This window comes from Notamacropus eugenii, chromosome 1 (assembly GCF_028372415.1).
Source record: "Notamacropus eugenii isolate mMacEug1 chromosome 1, mMacEug1.pri_v2, whole genome shotgun sequence".
NCBI lineage: Eukaryota > Metazoa > Chordata > Mammalia > Diprotodontia > Macropodidae > Notamacropus > Notamacropus eugenii.
This window is the reverse complement of record NC_092872.1, coordinates 541,764,674-541,780,927: the sequence shown is the minus strand read 5'-3', so window position 1 is coordinate 541,780,927 and position 16,254 is coordinate 541,764,674. Positions and strand designations below refer to the sequence as shown.

General features: G+C 35.6%; 1 protein-coding gene across 2 annotated transcripts in view; it reads left to right on the top strand.

Annotated features, from left to right (window-relative positions):
• The window catches only part of HEATR5B (HEAT repeat containing 5B), a 146,150-nt gene that overhangs the window by 22,911 nt on the left and 106,985 nt on the right, over positions 1 to 16,254 (top strand). For both annotated transcript variants that reach the window (XM_072634159.1, XM_072634158.1), the window contains exons 7-11: positions 6,197 to 6,368; positions 7,604 to 7,761; positions 9,475 to 9,724; positions 11,020 to 11,175; positions 14,626 to 14,876. In XM_072634159.1, coding sequence (XP_072490260.1) covers positions 6,197 to 6,368; positions 7,604 to 7,761; positions 9,475 to 9,724; positions 11,020 to 11,175; positions 14,626 to 14,876 — 987 coding nt within the window. The remainder of the gene's footprint in view (positions 1 to 6,196; positions 6,369 to 7,603; positions 7,762 to 9,474; positions 9,725 to 11,019; positions 11,176 to 14,625; positions 14,877 to 16,254) is intronic.

Genomic DNA, 16,254 nt, shown 5'->3' with positions numbered 1-16,254 from the left:
TTTTCTTCCACTTCTCTTACTTGATTTTCAAAATCCTTTTTGATCTCTTCCATGACCTGATATCATTGCATGTTTTTTTAAAAAGGTTTTGGATATAGAAGCCTTGACTTTGATGTCTTCATCTGATGGTATGCTTTGTTCTTCCTCATCCAAAAGGATGGAACAAAATATACCTTTTCGTCAAAAAAGTAACCTTCTGTCGTCTTATTTTTTTCACTTTTTTGGGCATTTTCCCATCCAGTTACTTGACTTTTGAGTCCTATGTCAAGTGAAGGGTATACCCTAGGGACCTGTAAGTTCTCAGTTCCTCCAAGGTGGCACAATCAGCCTGCACTCTAATCTGTGGGCAACTACAAGCACTCTTTTCTGCCTCAGAACTGTGAATAGGATTCCCTCTCCACAGCCACTACCAGCTCCACCATGCCAGTGCTCCTCCTCACCCTAGGACTGCCACTCAGAACTGGGACCCAGATCTCAGTTGCTTGATTCCCCTAGGATCTTTAGGCTGAGGGATCCAAAAGTGGATGCTGCTACCTTCCTGGGGACTAGGGGCAGACCGCATTCCCTTCTGACCTGGGTGAAAGAGCTTTCTTATTGACCTTTGAAGCTGTCTTTGGCATTTGTGCGTTGAGAAATCTGGGAACCACAGCTGCTACCCGTGATTCTGTGCCCTGGACCCTGCTCCAGTCCTGTCTGTGCTATGCTGTGCAGCCAAGGCTGAACTGTGCTCTGTGCTGAGACCCAGTGTGATAGACTTTTCCTGTTAGCCTTCCAGGCTTTCTTGGACTGGAAATCTCTTTCACTCTGTTGTTTTGTGGCTTCTGCAGTTCTAGAATTTATTTAAAGTCATTTTGTACAGGTATTTTATGGGCTATGGGGGGAAAGCTAGAGCAGATCTGTCCTGAACTCTTAGCTTGCCTCCCCATCCTATTTTTAATTAGGGCAAGGAGAAGTTTGAAAAAAAAAGGAGTAGGTTTTCAATAGTAATGCAGGAAAAAAAAGAGTGAGCCATTAAAATGTTTTAAAAATGCACAGAAAAGTTCAAAGGGAATCACAGATATATAGGAGTTTTGAAAGTAATGTTATGAGTTTATTATCTACTTTAAAATGTATATATTTATTATTTGTTTTTAACATTCTTTTAAAAAAATTTGAGTTTCAAATTCATTTACTTCTACTCATTGAGAAGGCAAGCAATATAGCAGTTATTACATGTGAAATCAAACAAAACCTTTCTATATTAGCCATATCACCAAAAAAAAAAAAAAAGTAAGATAAATAAAGAAAATGGGAAAAATAAATTCCTGTTTGCACTCAGAGTTCTTCAATTCTTTCTCTGGAGGTGGAAGCAGTTTTCATCATGAGTAACTAAATCTTTCACATTTTATCATCACTACAATATTATTGTTGTTACTGTGTATAATGATCTTCTGGTCATTATGCTTGCTTCATTTTGCATCAGTTCATAAAGTTTTACAATGTTTTTCTGAAACCATCTCCCTCATAAGCACAGCAGTGCTCCATCTCAGTCATATGGCACAGCTTGTTCTGGTCATTCCCCGGGCATCCCCTCAATTTCCAATTTTTTTTAATACCACAAAAAGGTTACTATAAATGTTTTTTCCTTTTTCTATGACCTATGACTAGCAGTGATATTGCTGGGTCAAAGGGTACACATAGTTTTATATCTTCTGAATTGTTCCTCAGAATGGTTGGACCAGTTTACAATTCCACTGGCAGTTAAATCAGGGTGCCTGTTTTCCCTAATCCTTTCTAGTATTTGTGTTTTCTAGTAGCTGTGAGATAGTGCCTCAGAGTTGTTTTAATTTGCAGTCTTCTAATCAGTAGTTATTTAGAGCATTTTTTCATTTGACTATAGATAGCTTTTTCTCAGAATTGCCTGTTCATATCTCTTGAGAATTTATCAATTTAGAAATAACTTTTATTAATTTTTTTTCAAATTTAACTCAGTTCCCTATATATTTGAGAAATAAAGCCTTTATCAGAGAAACTTTGAAGTATTTTTGATATTTATTATCTGTGGTACCTTTTGTCAAAATGTAGTTTCCTTGATTATCTCTTTTAATTAGATTTCTTTTTGCTTTTGCTTTGTCCGAGATCATGATTGCTATCTCTGCCTCTTCTACTTTAGCTGAAACGTAGTAGATTTTGCTTCATCTCCTTATTTTAGCACTGTGAGTCTTTCCATTTCATCAGTTTCAACCTATTGTTAGATCCTAGGTTCTTATCCAAGGGTGGGAAACCTGCAGCGGCTACATGTGACCTTCAAGGTCCTTGGGTGTGGCCTTTTGACTGAGTCCAAGTTTTACAGAAGAAATCCTTTTATTAAGGAGATTCTTTCTGCGAAGTTTGGATACATTTGGACCACTGCCTCGCTTAGCCAGCTCACCTTTTTATCACTATCACCACTCTTTTCTTAGCCCCTTACCTCCTATTTTCCTGTTGGGTAAGATAGATTTCTGAACCCACCTGAAAAAATATATATATGTGTGTAGGGGGGGTGAGTATACATATATATGTTTTTTTTCTTTCTTTGAACTAATTCTGATGAAAATGAGGTTCAAGCATTGCCTGCTACCCCTCCAATTTCCCCCTCTACTATAAAGGCTCTTCCTTGTATACCTCTTTTATGTGAGTTAGTTTTCCCTATTTTACCTCTCCTTCCCCCTTCTCCCAGTGCATCCCTCTCTCTCATGTCTTCACTTCTTTTTTTGAACTCCTTCCAACATAATCAACTCATACTTGTGCCCTCTGTTTATGTAGATTGCTTCTAAATGCCTTAATAATGATAAAATGCTTAGAAATTACATATATCATCTTCTCATATAGAAATATAAAGCACTTAACTTTATTGATCTTCTTATGAATTCTTTTTCATGTTTACCTTTTTTTGCTTTATTTTAATCTTGTGTTTGTCACATTTTCTATTCTGCTTTGGTCTTTCTATCAGGAATGCTTAAAAGTCCTCTAATTAAATACCCATTTTTCCTCCTGAAGTATTTATGTGTACTCAGTTTTACTAGGTAAGTTACTTATTCTTGCTTGTAATCCCATCTTCTTTGCCTTTCAAATATCATATTCCAAGACCTCTACTCCCTTAATGTGGAAGCTTCTAACTCTTGTGTGACTATGGTTCCATGATATTTTAATTGTTTCTTTATGTCTGCTTGCAGTATTTTCTCCTTAACCTGGGAGTGTTGGAGTTTGGCCATAATATTCTTGAGAGCTTTCATTTGGGGATCTCTTTCAAGAGGTGACCAATAGATTCTTTCAATTTCTATTTTAACCCCTGGATCTAAGATATTGGGGGCAGTTTTTTGAAGTATGATATCTAGACTCTTTCATTTTTATTATGGTTTTCTGGTAGTCCTATAATTCTTAAATTATCTTGCCACAATCTATTTTTCAAGTCAATTGTTTTTCCATTGAAATATTTTATATTTTCTTCTCTTTTTTAATTTTTTTGATTGTTTTATGCCAGGCCTAGAGGCCTGAGGGCTACCCGAGTCTTACCTTACCTATCACAGGTCTTCGGCTGGCCAAACCGGATAAACGTATGAGAGAAGAGACTCTCTGGAGTCGAACAAGGGTTAGGCTTTATTCAGGGTCCTGGTTACATGTGCAGGGGGAACTCTTCCTTAGGAGAGAGGGGAATCTCCCAAGGAGGCAAAGATCTTACAGTAAGAGAATGAAAGCAGAAGTGGAAGTGGGGAGAGAGGGGGGAGGGAAGAGCGAAGAGAGGAAAAGGGGCCTTCTGTCCTGTAAGGGCCCCTCAGCGCTAAGAGTGCCTTCGGGCTTTCCTGACCCTACTTAAGCTCTCATGCCGCATAGTTTGCACCTGAATACCGTGCCTGTTAGATAACAATAGGTGTGCCCAGATCCGGGCCAGTCTCGAGGGCGGGGATGCTCTCTCCCATCAAGTTCTCATGGGAAGAGGCGGAAATACACGAGATCTCACTCCTCAATTCCCTGCTGTTTCCTGGGGGGCCTCATGAGAACTCTAAGGTTTAGAAGCTCTCACCTTTACCTGCCCGAGACTGTCCACATGGAACTGAGCTTACACCCCCAACAGTTTTATTGTTTCTTGAAGTCTCATGGAGTCATTAACTTCAAGCTGCTGCATTCTGACTTTTAAGGAATTATTTTCTTTAATAAGCTTTTGTATCTCTTTTTCTATTTGGTCAATTCTTCAATTTAAGGGGTCCTTTTCTTCAGTGAATGTTAATTCTCTTTTCATAATTTTCTTGCATCACTCTCATATCTTTTCCTAGTTTTGCATCTATCACTCATCTCTTTCTTTATCTCTACCAGGAATTCTTGTTGGATTTTTTGTCCAGTTAGCATTTTTCTTTGAGGCTTAGATTAGTTTAGAGCTATTTTTAAACATTGCTGTCTTCTTCTGAATTTATGTCTTGGTCTTCCCTGCCATTGTAGTTAGTATCTTTTTATGATCAAGCTTTTTTTTTGTTTGCTCATTTTCCCAGCCTATTTCTTGACTTTGAACTTTATGTTAAAGTTGAGCTTGGCTTAGTTGGAGGTGGAGTGGCATTGACCCATACTTCTCATGTTGCTGTTTTCAGAACTAACTCTGGGTGTCTGCAAGTTTTCAATGCCTCCAAACAATTGTGATTGAAGGAAAGGTGTGGACACAGTGCTTCTGGTCTGTGGTCTAATGTTTATCCAGGAACAGCCCTTGCTCCCGTGTAGCCACAAGCATTAGTGCTCTTCTTGACCTGGAATTGTGACTAGATCCCCTGCTCTCTGAAGCTGCAAGTGCTAATGCTCCTCTCTGCCTTGTAACTATGGCTAGGGACCCTGCTCCCTTGTGACAGATCAGAGCATTCCTCTCCACCCTGCCACTGTGACCCAGAACTGCTTATAGGTAATAGAGTTGTCACATAGCACCTGTACAGCCAGTGCCAAAAAAGGGACCCCATCTCTTTCTGACCATTTGTCTGATCCCTTACAGTCTCTGGTCTGGAAGGTACTGTTGCTGCTGTCATAATCACTTCCAAGGCTCACTATTGGTATTGCCTCTGCATGTGCTCCTGGCTAGCCCCCACTCTGGTCTCACAGACCTATCTTGTTGACCTCCTAAATTGTTCTAGGCTGAAAAATGTCTCACTCTGGCTTTTTGTTGGCTCTGCCACTCTACAATTTGACTGAAGGCATTATTTTACAATTCTTTGGAGGGCAATGTTGAAAGAATTTGCCTGAGTTGCTGCCTCTAATCTGCCATCATGGCTTTGCCCTATGTTATTTACTTTTTAAAAAAACAAGTGACATGATTTAGAGACTTACAATTTCATATTATTTTTTGTGTTGTTTTATATATGTGTGTGTGTGTGTGTGTGTGTGTGTGTATGTGTGTGTGTGTGTATGCAAATGCTTGTTTTTTGATGTTTAAGTTCAGAATAGCAATTTAATGTTTAAAACCGGTAAAGAATGAAATCTCTGCGTGTCTGTCTGTCTCTTTCTAATCCATCAATTTTAATTGGTATAGACTCTCTAGCTCCTCTGTTGGGCTTAAGAGTCTTTGAACAGATATAGTTAGATTATACAAATAAGCACATATATATGTGTATGTGTATATACACACACTATATATATATATATATATATATATATATATATATATATATACATACGTATATATATATATATACACATATATTTGTAATGTGTGAATCTATGCATTGTAATGATATGGTTAAATATCATCTATTAAATGTATTATGCTTTCTACTGCAGGCTCTCCAGCTTGAGAGAAAATCAATTTTTGAACTAACCAATGAACTGATAGATAACAGTATGATCATATACTGTTTTGTTGTTTCTCTACTATATTGTGTGTGTGAATATCTTTGGCTAGATTGTGTACTTCCTGAGCATAATATAATATCTGTATCTTGTACTTTTTTCACATCCCTCACAGGGTCTAGTTCAGTGCAAGGCACATAGCAATTACTTAATAAATTCTTGTTGACTTGAAAAAATAGTGTAATTTTTCTAGTTACTGCTCTAGTATAGTTTTATTACTTTAAATTCAGTTCCTTTCTCTACAGTATTACATAATAAATTTTCAAATTACATTTATCTTCAGATCAATTTAATAAAATCTAATATGTCTAAAACCTTTTTGAAATTAAACTAAAATATCTCTTCTACTTTACAGTGCCTGCTAGAACTACAGAATGAAGCTGTATTTATGTGGACAGCTGAATTGGAAAATATAGCTACATTATCTTTTAAGGCTTTGGAAAGCTCAAATTATGGGGTTCGAGTGGCAGTGGCAAAACTCTTGGGAACAGTCATGGCTACAGCATTAATGCCTAAACAGGCAACAGGTACTGAATTATCATAAATACATCATATGCCTATACTTTTTTATTTCATATTTTTCCATGACAAATCTTAAACTAATAAACCTTTATGTTTTCTGAGTTCATCTAATGTTAGTTTCTTTGTAAAAATTTAAATTCCATGAAAACTTTGCCATTATTTTGACCAAAAGATATTATTCACAGGTATTTAGTATGTTCTCCCAAATTAGTTATGCAGTGGATTGAGTTTCAGTAAAAATTTTAAACAGACAAATTTGTTCTTGTTTAATCATTTTCAGTTGTGTCTGGCCCTTCATGATCCCATCTAGGGTTTTCTTGGCAGAGATACTGGAGTGGTTTGCCATTTCCTTCTCTAGCTCATTTTACATATGGGGAAACTGAAGCAAACTGGGTTAAAGTCATTTGCCCAGGATCACACAGGTAGTAAGTGTTTGGGCCAGATTTGAGTTCAGAAAGATGAGTCTTCCAGACTCCAGACCCAATGCTCCATTCACTGCTCCACCTAACTGCCCCTTACATAGTTTTGTCTTAAAATATGAAAATTCCAAGCATAATTTCCCATTAAATAGATGGTTGAAATAGTTTGTATATAATTTTGATACAGTGACACTAATAGTACTTTACAAATTCTTCACATTCTTTTGAAAGTGAGTCCTATTTTAACTACTGATTCTATCATGAAAATGACCTTAGATTATCTCAGTAGAGCACATTGTCTGGCAGATGCTGTCTTGATGAAAAGTCTGTGCATAGGTCTCATGATAGCTTTTCCCTGCACTGTCATAACCTCTCAGCATATCCCCAGTGTCCTCAGGCCCCTTTGTCTGTCTTCCTTTGCTAACCTAGACTGAAAAATTTTTCATAACAGCTTGCTTTTTCTTGAATTTCCCCAGCAGGATTCTGTCTGGTATATCTTCTAAATCTATTTGATGGTGTTTTAGGAGTAGAAATTTGCTGTACTTCTTCCTGCTACTCCATCTTGACTCAGCTATCCTGTATTATATTTTAATGCTAGTAAAAAGTAATAGCAGCTTTAAATTCTTGAAGTCAACCATGATTATTCAGTATACATTATGGTGGCAAAATATATGTAGTATATTTTAAGAGAAACCCAAAGTACATTTTTATTTCCAACCTAAAGTAGTTAATCATGAAAGCTAGCTTCTTAAACTACTTATTCATCATGAAAAAGCAATGTATTTTATATGACTACAAATTTCTTTTTTTTTCTCTAAAAGTAATGCGCCAGAATGTGAAAAGAGCTACTTTAGATGAAGTCTTAGAGCTCATGGCCACAGGATTTCTACGTGGAGGGTCTGGATTCTTAAAGAGTGGTGGAGAAATGCTAAAAGTTGGTGGGTCAGTTAATCGTGAAGTAAGAGTTGGAGTTACACAGGTTTGTAATAGCTTTGTAAAAATAGTCATTGTTTCTTATATTTTTACTTCATAAATTTTATAAAACCACTTGCCAAATAATAAGTACATAGGCATTTGTAACTTCATATATGAAATATCTCTTTGACATTTTTACCTTGATTTCTTTAAATGAACACCTTTTATAAAATTAATCTCATTTGTCCTCTTAAATTACATACTTATACATACATATGATTAATTATTCACTTAATGCATAAATGTGTATCTACCTGTTGAAAGTTAGCATTTTAACAATTATGTAAGCCTTTTGTTTTTTATGAATTCAAATATGCTAATAATGGCATTAATATCCAAGAGTCAGAATTTTAATTAAAAATAAAAAATTCTTGCATCTTTAGAAGGTTATTTAAAACAAGATCATGGTTATCATCTTACCAATTGCCTATCAGACATTTTGAGCTGAATGTCTCATAGTCATCTCAAAGTCAACATGCCCAAAATAGAGTTTGAATTTACTTTTCTTCTGAACTGTTTTTTCAAAGGTACCAGCATCATCCTTCCATTTATCCAGGTTCACAACCTTAGTCTCATCCTTCACTCTTCATTCTCACTCATCCAGTGTTTCTGAGATCACTTGCCAAATCTTGCTGTTTCTAGCTCCCCATCTCATTTCTATCTCCTCGGCACTCACAAAGCTACCACCATATTTAGACTCTCTTTATCTCTTGCCTAAGCTACTACAATATCCTCATAATTGACCTCCTTACTTCTGTCTTCTTACTATTGCAGTCTTTCTTCCACATAACCACCAAAGTGAATTTCTTAAAAGTGTAGGTCTGATGATGTCACTTTCCTACTTAATATAGGAGATACATATATATAGTTCCTTCTTACTTTTAAGGTCATCTATCAAGTCCTCTGTTTGCCATTTAAATGTCTTTACATTTAGCCTCTTCCTATCTTCCTGGCCTCTTAGAAAGTCTCCATTCACTATGCAGTCTAGCCATACTAACTGACTTGCTTTTCCATGTACACTTAGTATTCCATCTCCCATTTCTCTGCTTTGTACTTTCTTTTTTCCTATTTATAGATCATACTCCTTTCTCATCTCTGCCTCTGGAAATCCTTAGATTTCTTCCAGACCTGGTTCATGTCACTTTCTACCTGAATATTTTTCTAATCCCGTAGCTGCTGGTGCACTTCTTTTCCAAACTACCTTTTATTGATTTTTATGTATATTATATATATATATATATTTTTTATTTTATTTTTTTCCTTGCCCGTTAGATGCAAGCTCCTTAAGACCAGGGACTCTTTCACTTTTTGCTTTGCACAAAGTAGACACTTAATAATGCTTGCTTGATTAGATATAAAATTTTCACAGCCATTGATCAGTTCCAAGATACATTTTCCCTGACTTTAGTAGAAGCTAAAGGGGGTTTGTGATAACTGAGTTATAATCCTCCCATCCATCAGTCTGTACATTTGGAGTAAATGAAAATGAATATTCCATAGAATATTTGCCTCTATATTTTGGAGATTAGAGAAGCAGAGTTTTGTGGCCTTACAGCAATATTTCATCATTTTCTCCATTTCAAAATGTAATTTTTTTCACCATATAAATTTTTTTTATGAAGTTGGTTTGGGCTTTGTTTTTTGAAGTTGTTTTATTTGTAAATGAAATTAATTTGTTTTGTTTTAGGTCTTAAATTATATTTTATTCTGCTTGCAGGCGTATGTTGTTTTTGTTACAACATTAGGTGGTCAGTGGTTAGAACGCAGCTTTGCTACATTCTTATCTCATGTACTTGATCTGGTTTCACACCCTCGAGCCACCCAAACACATGTAGAAGCTGTGTACTCAAGAAGATGTGTCTCCTTTATCCTCAGAGCTACTGTAGGCAGTTTGCTTGGGGAAAAAGCTCAGATTGCAGCTGCTAAAGAAATCTGCCAGGCCATTGGAAAGCAAATGAAAGCAGTGGGTGAGTATTTCCTTCATTTTGAAAACAAATCTTGGAAAGTGAATAATACATAGGATCACAAATCATATTTATACAATGTGAAGGGACTTCAGAGGCTGTATAGCCTCTGCCTCATTTTTCATGCGAAGAAACTCAGGATCAGGGAGGTGTGTGTGCGTGTGTGTGTGTATGTTGCCCAAGGTCACAAAGGAGGCAAGATTTAAACGCAAGCCCTCTGATTCCAGAACCCACATAATATCTGATACCTCTAAACAGGTAATGTTTATTACAGTTACTTTGATCATTAATTCCTCATGTATTTCCAAAGTGCTTGAAAGTATTTTTCCCAAATAATTTGTCTGCCCATGATCTTCTTTATTATGAATTTGCTTAACAAAACAAATATTTTTTAAAGAAAACCAAATTCAGACCCATTCTCATCTTGAATGATCATGAATTATGGGTTAATGAGAATCTTACTAGTGAAGTTTTGCCTTAAAGATATTTAATTAATAATTTCTTCTATATTGACAACTTGATTAAGACTGAATTTGTGTATTATCCAAAATGAAACAGACTCTCACAACAAAAAACCTTGTAGTTCATTATTTATAACTTATTTATTACCACAATTTGGGACCTTGTTAACCTAAATTTAATTAAACTATAGGAAGTTAGAATATTAAATTAGCCAGTGCTTTGTATCTTTTGTTATACTTAGAGATAAAGTTTAGTATCAGAGGCATAAAGCTTCAGTTAGCTTAAAGATCATTCTTATATTCTACTTCTCTTTTGTTTTCATTAATTATGCCTATCTACAGGTTACATATCATGGGTAAAAAATAGTCTCCCTTCATATTTATCATGGGGACCATGAATTATCTTTCTTAAGAATTTTTTATCTTTGGCTGGCAATTAAAAAAATTATTTGGTTCTTTGTTTACAATATTTAGCATCAAGTAACAGGGCCAGTGGCTCTTTGAAAATGAGTCTAGTAATAAGCTTTAAAGTTATTTTAATTGGAGGCCTTCATTAACCTACCCACATGAGGAGAAAATGATTCTAACATGTGGATGTATTTGATACACTTTATAGATATACTTAAATATGCACTGAGTCACTATACTATGATCATATGACTCCTCTAAAACATTTAAACCAATAACATTAGTATTGGGAAATTATGATAAAAAAGACTTGATTTGTAGCCATTAAGCCTATGTTATAATATTTTAAAAATAAATGAACTAAAGAAACCTGAAGTCAGAATTTTAATTTATTCATATTAAATACCTGATATTGTTTTGTTTTTCCAGAAGCAGTAGTGAATGATACAAGTAGCGAAAACAAATCTGGAGCTGCTGACATAGCAGCAAGTCAGCATGTGATGGTGTGTGCCCTACAGGAGCTTGGTAGCTTAGTCCAAAGCTTAAATGCTACTGCATCTCCTCTCATTCAGGAAGCATCAATAGGTATGTACTTGACTTAAATGCAAAAGTCTTAAGATTTGGGGACAGATTTTTTTTGGGGGAGGATGCATTTTCCCAGCCAGTTACTTGACTTTTGAGTCCTTGGTCAAGAGGAGGGTATACTCTGGGGACCTGTAAATCCTCAGTTCCTCCAAGGTGGCACAATCAAGGGAGAGGAGTTTGCTCCTCTCCTGGCCTGCGCTCTGGTCTGGGAGCAACCACAACCACTCTTCTGCCCAGGATCTACATGTAGGATTCTCTCTCCAGAGTTTCCACCAGCTTCTCCAGTCAGTGCTCCTCCTCACCCCAGGACCACCACTCAGGACTGAGACCCAGATCAGCCACTCAGTTCCCCCAGGGTCTTTAAGCCAAGAGGTCCAAAGATGGCCACTGCTGCTGCAGTGGCTCCTGGTGGTGGGGCCAGACCGTGTTCCCTTCTCACCCAGTGAAAAAGCATTCTCACTGACCTTTGAAGCTGTCTTTGGCATTTGTGGGTTGAGGATCTGGGAACTGCTACTGCTGCCAGTGGCACCTTGAAACCTGCTCTGGTCCTGTCCTGCTGTGCTGCATGGCCAAGGCTGGGCTGTGCTCCACTTTGTGCCTGGTGCAATAGACTTTTCCTGTCAACCTTTCAGACTGTCTTGGGCTGGAAATCTCTTTCACTCTGCTGTTTTGTGGCTTCTGCTGCTCTAGAATTTGTTTAGAGTCATTTTTTACAGGTATTTTATGGGCTATGGGGGTGGAGCTTCTACAGGTTCATCCTTCTGCTTGGCCATCTTGGCTCCGCCTCCGGGGACAACTTTTAATAATCATAGTGCAACTGATATTTGATTAATTATTTGTTTAATTAGTCATCTTTTTCAGACATAATAATTCTATTTTATTGAAGCTATCATTGATTCAACTCTTCCAGAAAATAATTTAGAAGGATGGTAAAATTGATTAGACAGAGGTGGAGAAAATTTAGTTATTAAAAATACAGAACTACAAGTGCTATCCAGACAGGTTTTTTCTGCTTCTAGACAGTTTTTATAAGTAACAGTTATTGACAGGGTATTTAACCAGGTGTAACAAAAATTTTCATAAAATAATTAAACTGGGTATCTATATGTGGAACTATAAATTGAACAAGGAACTGTTGTCTTAGTTTCTTCACAGAACCTAAAAATGCATTTTTCATATTAAGTGATTGAATATATAGTTAGAATGAATAGCTCTACATTCATTATGGAATTATGAAAAGCATAAACTTCATAAAAACCTTTTGAAACTGTAGATAGTGTAATATTAATTTTATAGTCAAGAAAACTAAAAAATGCTGGTTATTCTTTTCCATGAAGCTTCCTGTTATCTCCTGCTTATCACATGCTATTATGATTATACATATGCCTACTTTTTCTCCAACAAATTTTAAGCTCCTTGAGATTTAGATCCATATTATATATACACATTGTCAGTGTGTGTGTGTATGTATGTATGTACATGTATATGTATGTAGATGTGTGTAAGTTTCTCCAGGGTCTTCTGTTGTGCCTAGGCACTTAAAATTTTTTTTAAATTTAATTCATTTGTCTCAGTAAATTAATGAGAAAACCAGGAATAATCAATGTCAGCAACTGTCAAATCAAGTCGGCAAGCATTTATTAAGTACCTACTATGTGCTTTATGCTGTGTATACACTTCTTTGCCCTCAAGAATCTTAAAATCTAACGAGGGAGAAAACATTTAAACAACTATGTGCAAAGAAGATATAATCTATAAAATAAACAAATTTTTGTTTACATATATGCATGCATATAGATATGTGTCTACATGTATACATATACAGATACATATATACAGGATAAATTGGATATTATAGGGAAGGAACTAGCATTTAGGGGCACTGACAAAGGCTTCTTGCAGAAAGATGTATTTTTAGATTAGGCTTGAAGGAAACCAGGAAAACCAGGAGACATTCCATGCATTGGAGACGACCTGAGAAAATGCACAAAGTAAGGAGATCAGCCTGTGTACCATGGTACCTGGGCCTCTTGATTTCTAGGTTGTAGAACTATTCAGTCCATCTCCTTTGAATTTCTACACTAAATTTTTTTTTGTTCCTATGTTTGTGATAGCTTTGATGGGTCTATTAACACATCAGTGTCTATGCTTTCTGTTGTTGCCCCTCCTTTCTTCATTCCTGTGTAACTCTTGTCCATATACTTTCCTAATTCCTTTACATAAATCCACTGAAAATATTGGTAACCTCTTTCTTGATTTGGTAACATTGAATGGATACCATTGGAGTGCACTGTCTGTTCATGAGTATTAGCAGCCCTTCTCCTTTTCCAGTCATGTATCTTCCTGATAATATCATTTATGCTGCTCCTCCTATAAAATTTTGCATTGGTAATATGTTACATCCTAATATGAGCCTCTCCATTGTTCTTTGTGTGAGCTATAGTTATAATTCTTCAGAGTCAGTTGTATACCATGAAGCTAAGCCCTACAGCATCACTATGTATTTTAAAAAGTAAACCTTTGTTTCAGGGAGAATCTTGGGATCACTTAAAACCACTGTACAATTTTCCAAATTCAGTCTGGCCTACTTATTTCCTCTTATTCAGTTATAAATCAATTTATTATCCATTTTTAGTTATTCACCATGCTATTATTATTTTGATGTTTTATTCTCTTCTGACCTTCAGTTATTTCAGAGAGCATTCCTTACCTTGCCCAAAAAGGCAAGGTACTTCTTCCTTTCTTTCTTTTAAATGGGCCAAAGCAGAGGCCATAAGAAAAGAGAAGCCAAGTATCTGATGACATAAGTTTCTATTCTGTTAATTTCATTCAGAGTTTATCTACCTAGATAAGATGTACTGATGAGTTGACAATTCAACTGCATGGAAAGGAGATAGTGAACGAAAAGAATCATAGTTGGATCTTCATATATGTAGATCTGAAGAGATCTGAAGAGGACCTAAGGGACTATCAGATCCACCTCTTGTATTATATAGAAGAAGAAGAAAAAGCTGAGGCTAGACGTGGTGAAAGGAGTTTTTCCATACTTGAACAATAACAGGGAAGATTTAGACTGAGGTCAAAATTATATTTAAAGGATTGGGAAATGAATTAAAAATGTTATCAATATTTTTGATTCTGGTGTTTCCAATGTTTGCGATACTTTTTTCAGGACAAATAACTGAAAAATGTTGAATACTTATATTTAGTTCTAAATCAAGCAACATTTTAATAGACTTAACTATAACTAGTACTCTATGTTTCAAAAGTTTCCCTTAAAGTATATTATTGTTAGTAAACAGCTGATAAAACATTATTTGACTAGGTTATAAAATTATCTGTGGAAAAACCAATTATTTTGACTTTTGTTGTGTTATATTCTTTTTGTTTGGTGGAATTGGTTTTTTCTGCTTTTTAAAAGAGTACATTTTTGTGTTTTTTCTTCTTCAGGTCTTTTGGAAACTGTAACATCAGTGCTTCTGCATCCTAGTATGGCTGCCCGACTTGCTGCAGCATGGTGTTTGCGTTGTGTAGCTGTGGCATTGCCTTTCCAGTTGACTCCATTTCTAGACAGATGTGCAGAAAGGCTCAACAATTTGAAGACCTCACCTGAAGCTGTTAGTGGTTACAGTTTTGCAATGGCTGCTTTGTTAGGTGGAGTACATCAGTGCCCATTGGGTATCCCTCATGCCAAAGGAAAGGTAAAATATAGATTATAGCTAGTCATTTACCATAAATATTTGTTTAAGCATCTACCATTCATGATATTAGATTACACTAAAATATTAGAAAAGTGATGACAGTTAACTACTAAAAATTAAAAATACGAAAAACTATACTTGTATTTATAAGAATTTTCAATATTTAATGGTTCCTTTATTTCATTGTGGCTATTCAGTCTACCATTACTGACTATAACACCTCTATAACTTAGGGTTTGTGAGTGCCTGTGATCAAGGAAATCATCATTATCCTTCAAGCCAAGCTGGTGTTGAACCTTTCTAAACTTTAAACAAGGCTGATTCTTTTACAGCAGATAGAGATCTTATCCCCAAGATCATACTTGAAAGCTTGCCACCTTGTTAGGACAAACAAAGCTTATATTCTCATAGTATAGCTTTCAAGAATTCCACAGTCACCTCCACACCATAATAAGGCATAGGAGTAGATCTTTAAAATCCTAGAATCTCAGAGTTAGAAGGGACTTCAGAGACTGTAGAAGATTCATAACAATATAGTCTGTTAGAAATCAGAATTGATAAATAAGAGTAGAAGTTTTACATTAAACCCTGCTTTAGATATTTTAAAAGTTTTTGTAATCATTATGTAAATTTATTTGGACTATAGGGCTCTCTTCTAATAGTAACTATTAGAGCCATATTTCTGTTTTCAGGGATAAATCTTTTCATTTATTTATATTCTAAAATGTAAGAAAACCCAAAAGTCTGTGAACCAGCAATATGTAGGAACCATAATTCTGCATTTAGTATTTTATTGATTTGTTCCATAATTATTAACAAGAAAACCTTTTGTCCATAGTTGATGAGGGTAAAGACAAATATTTTATTTAATATTATGATTTTCTTCTTACTAGCTCAATTTGTCTTTACAACTTTCTCGTGGGAAAAATGGAGGCTCAAATATTTTCCTTTTTTAATGGAAAAATTGGTCTTTGTCCATCTCATAATTTCTATTTCCCAGCCACCTCTTCCATGAAATCTTCCTTTATTACTTCTACCTTCGTTGATCTCTCCTTTCTCTGAATGCATTTCTGCCACTCATTTGAGCCTTTAACTTATTCTGATTCATATTCTCTCATTTCTGTATGTCCTATCCCCTCTAAAAGATTTTACATTCTTTGAGGATGATTATCTCATTGTTCTTTATTTTCTCTGTAATCCCTAATGAAGTACCAAGAACATGTAAATGCTCAGTATATAATTAAATTTAAGTGATTTGCCCAAGATCATACAGTGAACAGTAGAACTAGAACTAGAATACATCAGTGTCCGCTGGCTTTTGAGTTTGTGGTTGTGGATGCTTATTTGAGAACATGTTAACAAAGATTACATTTGGATC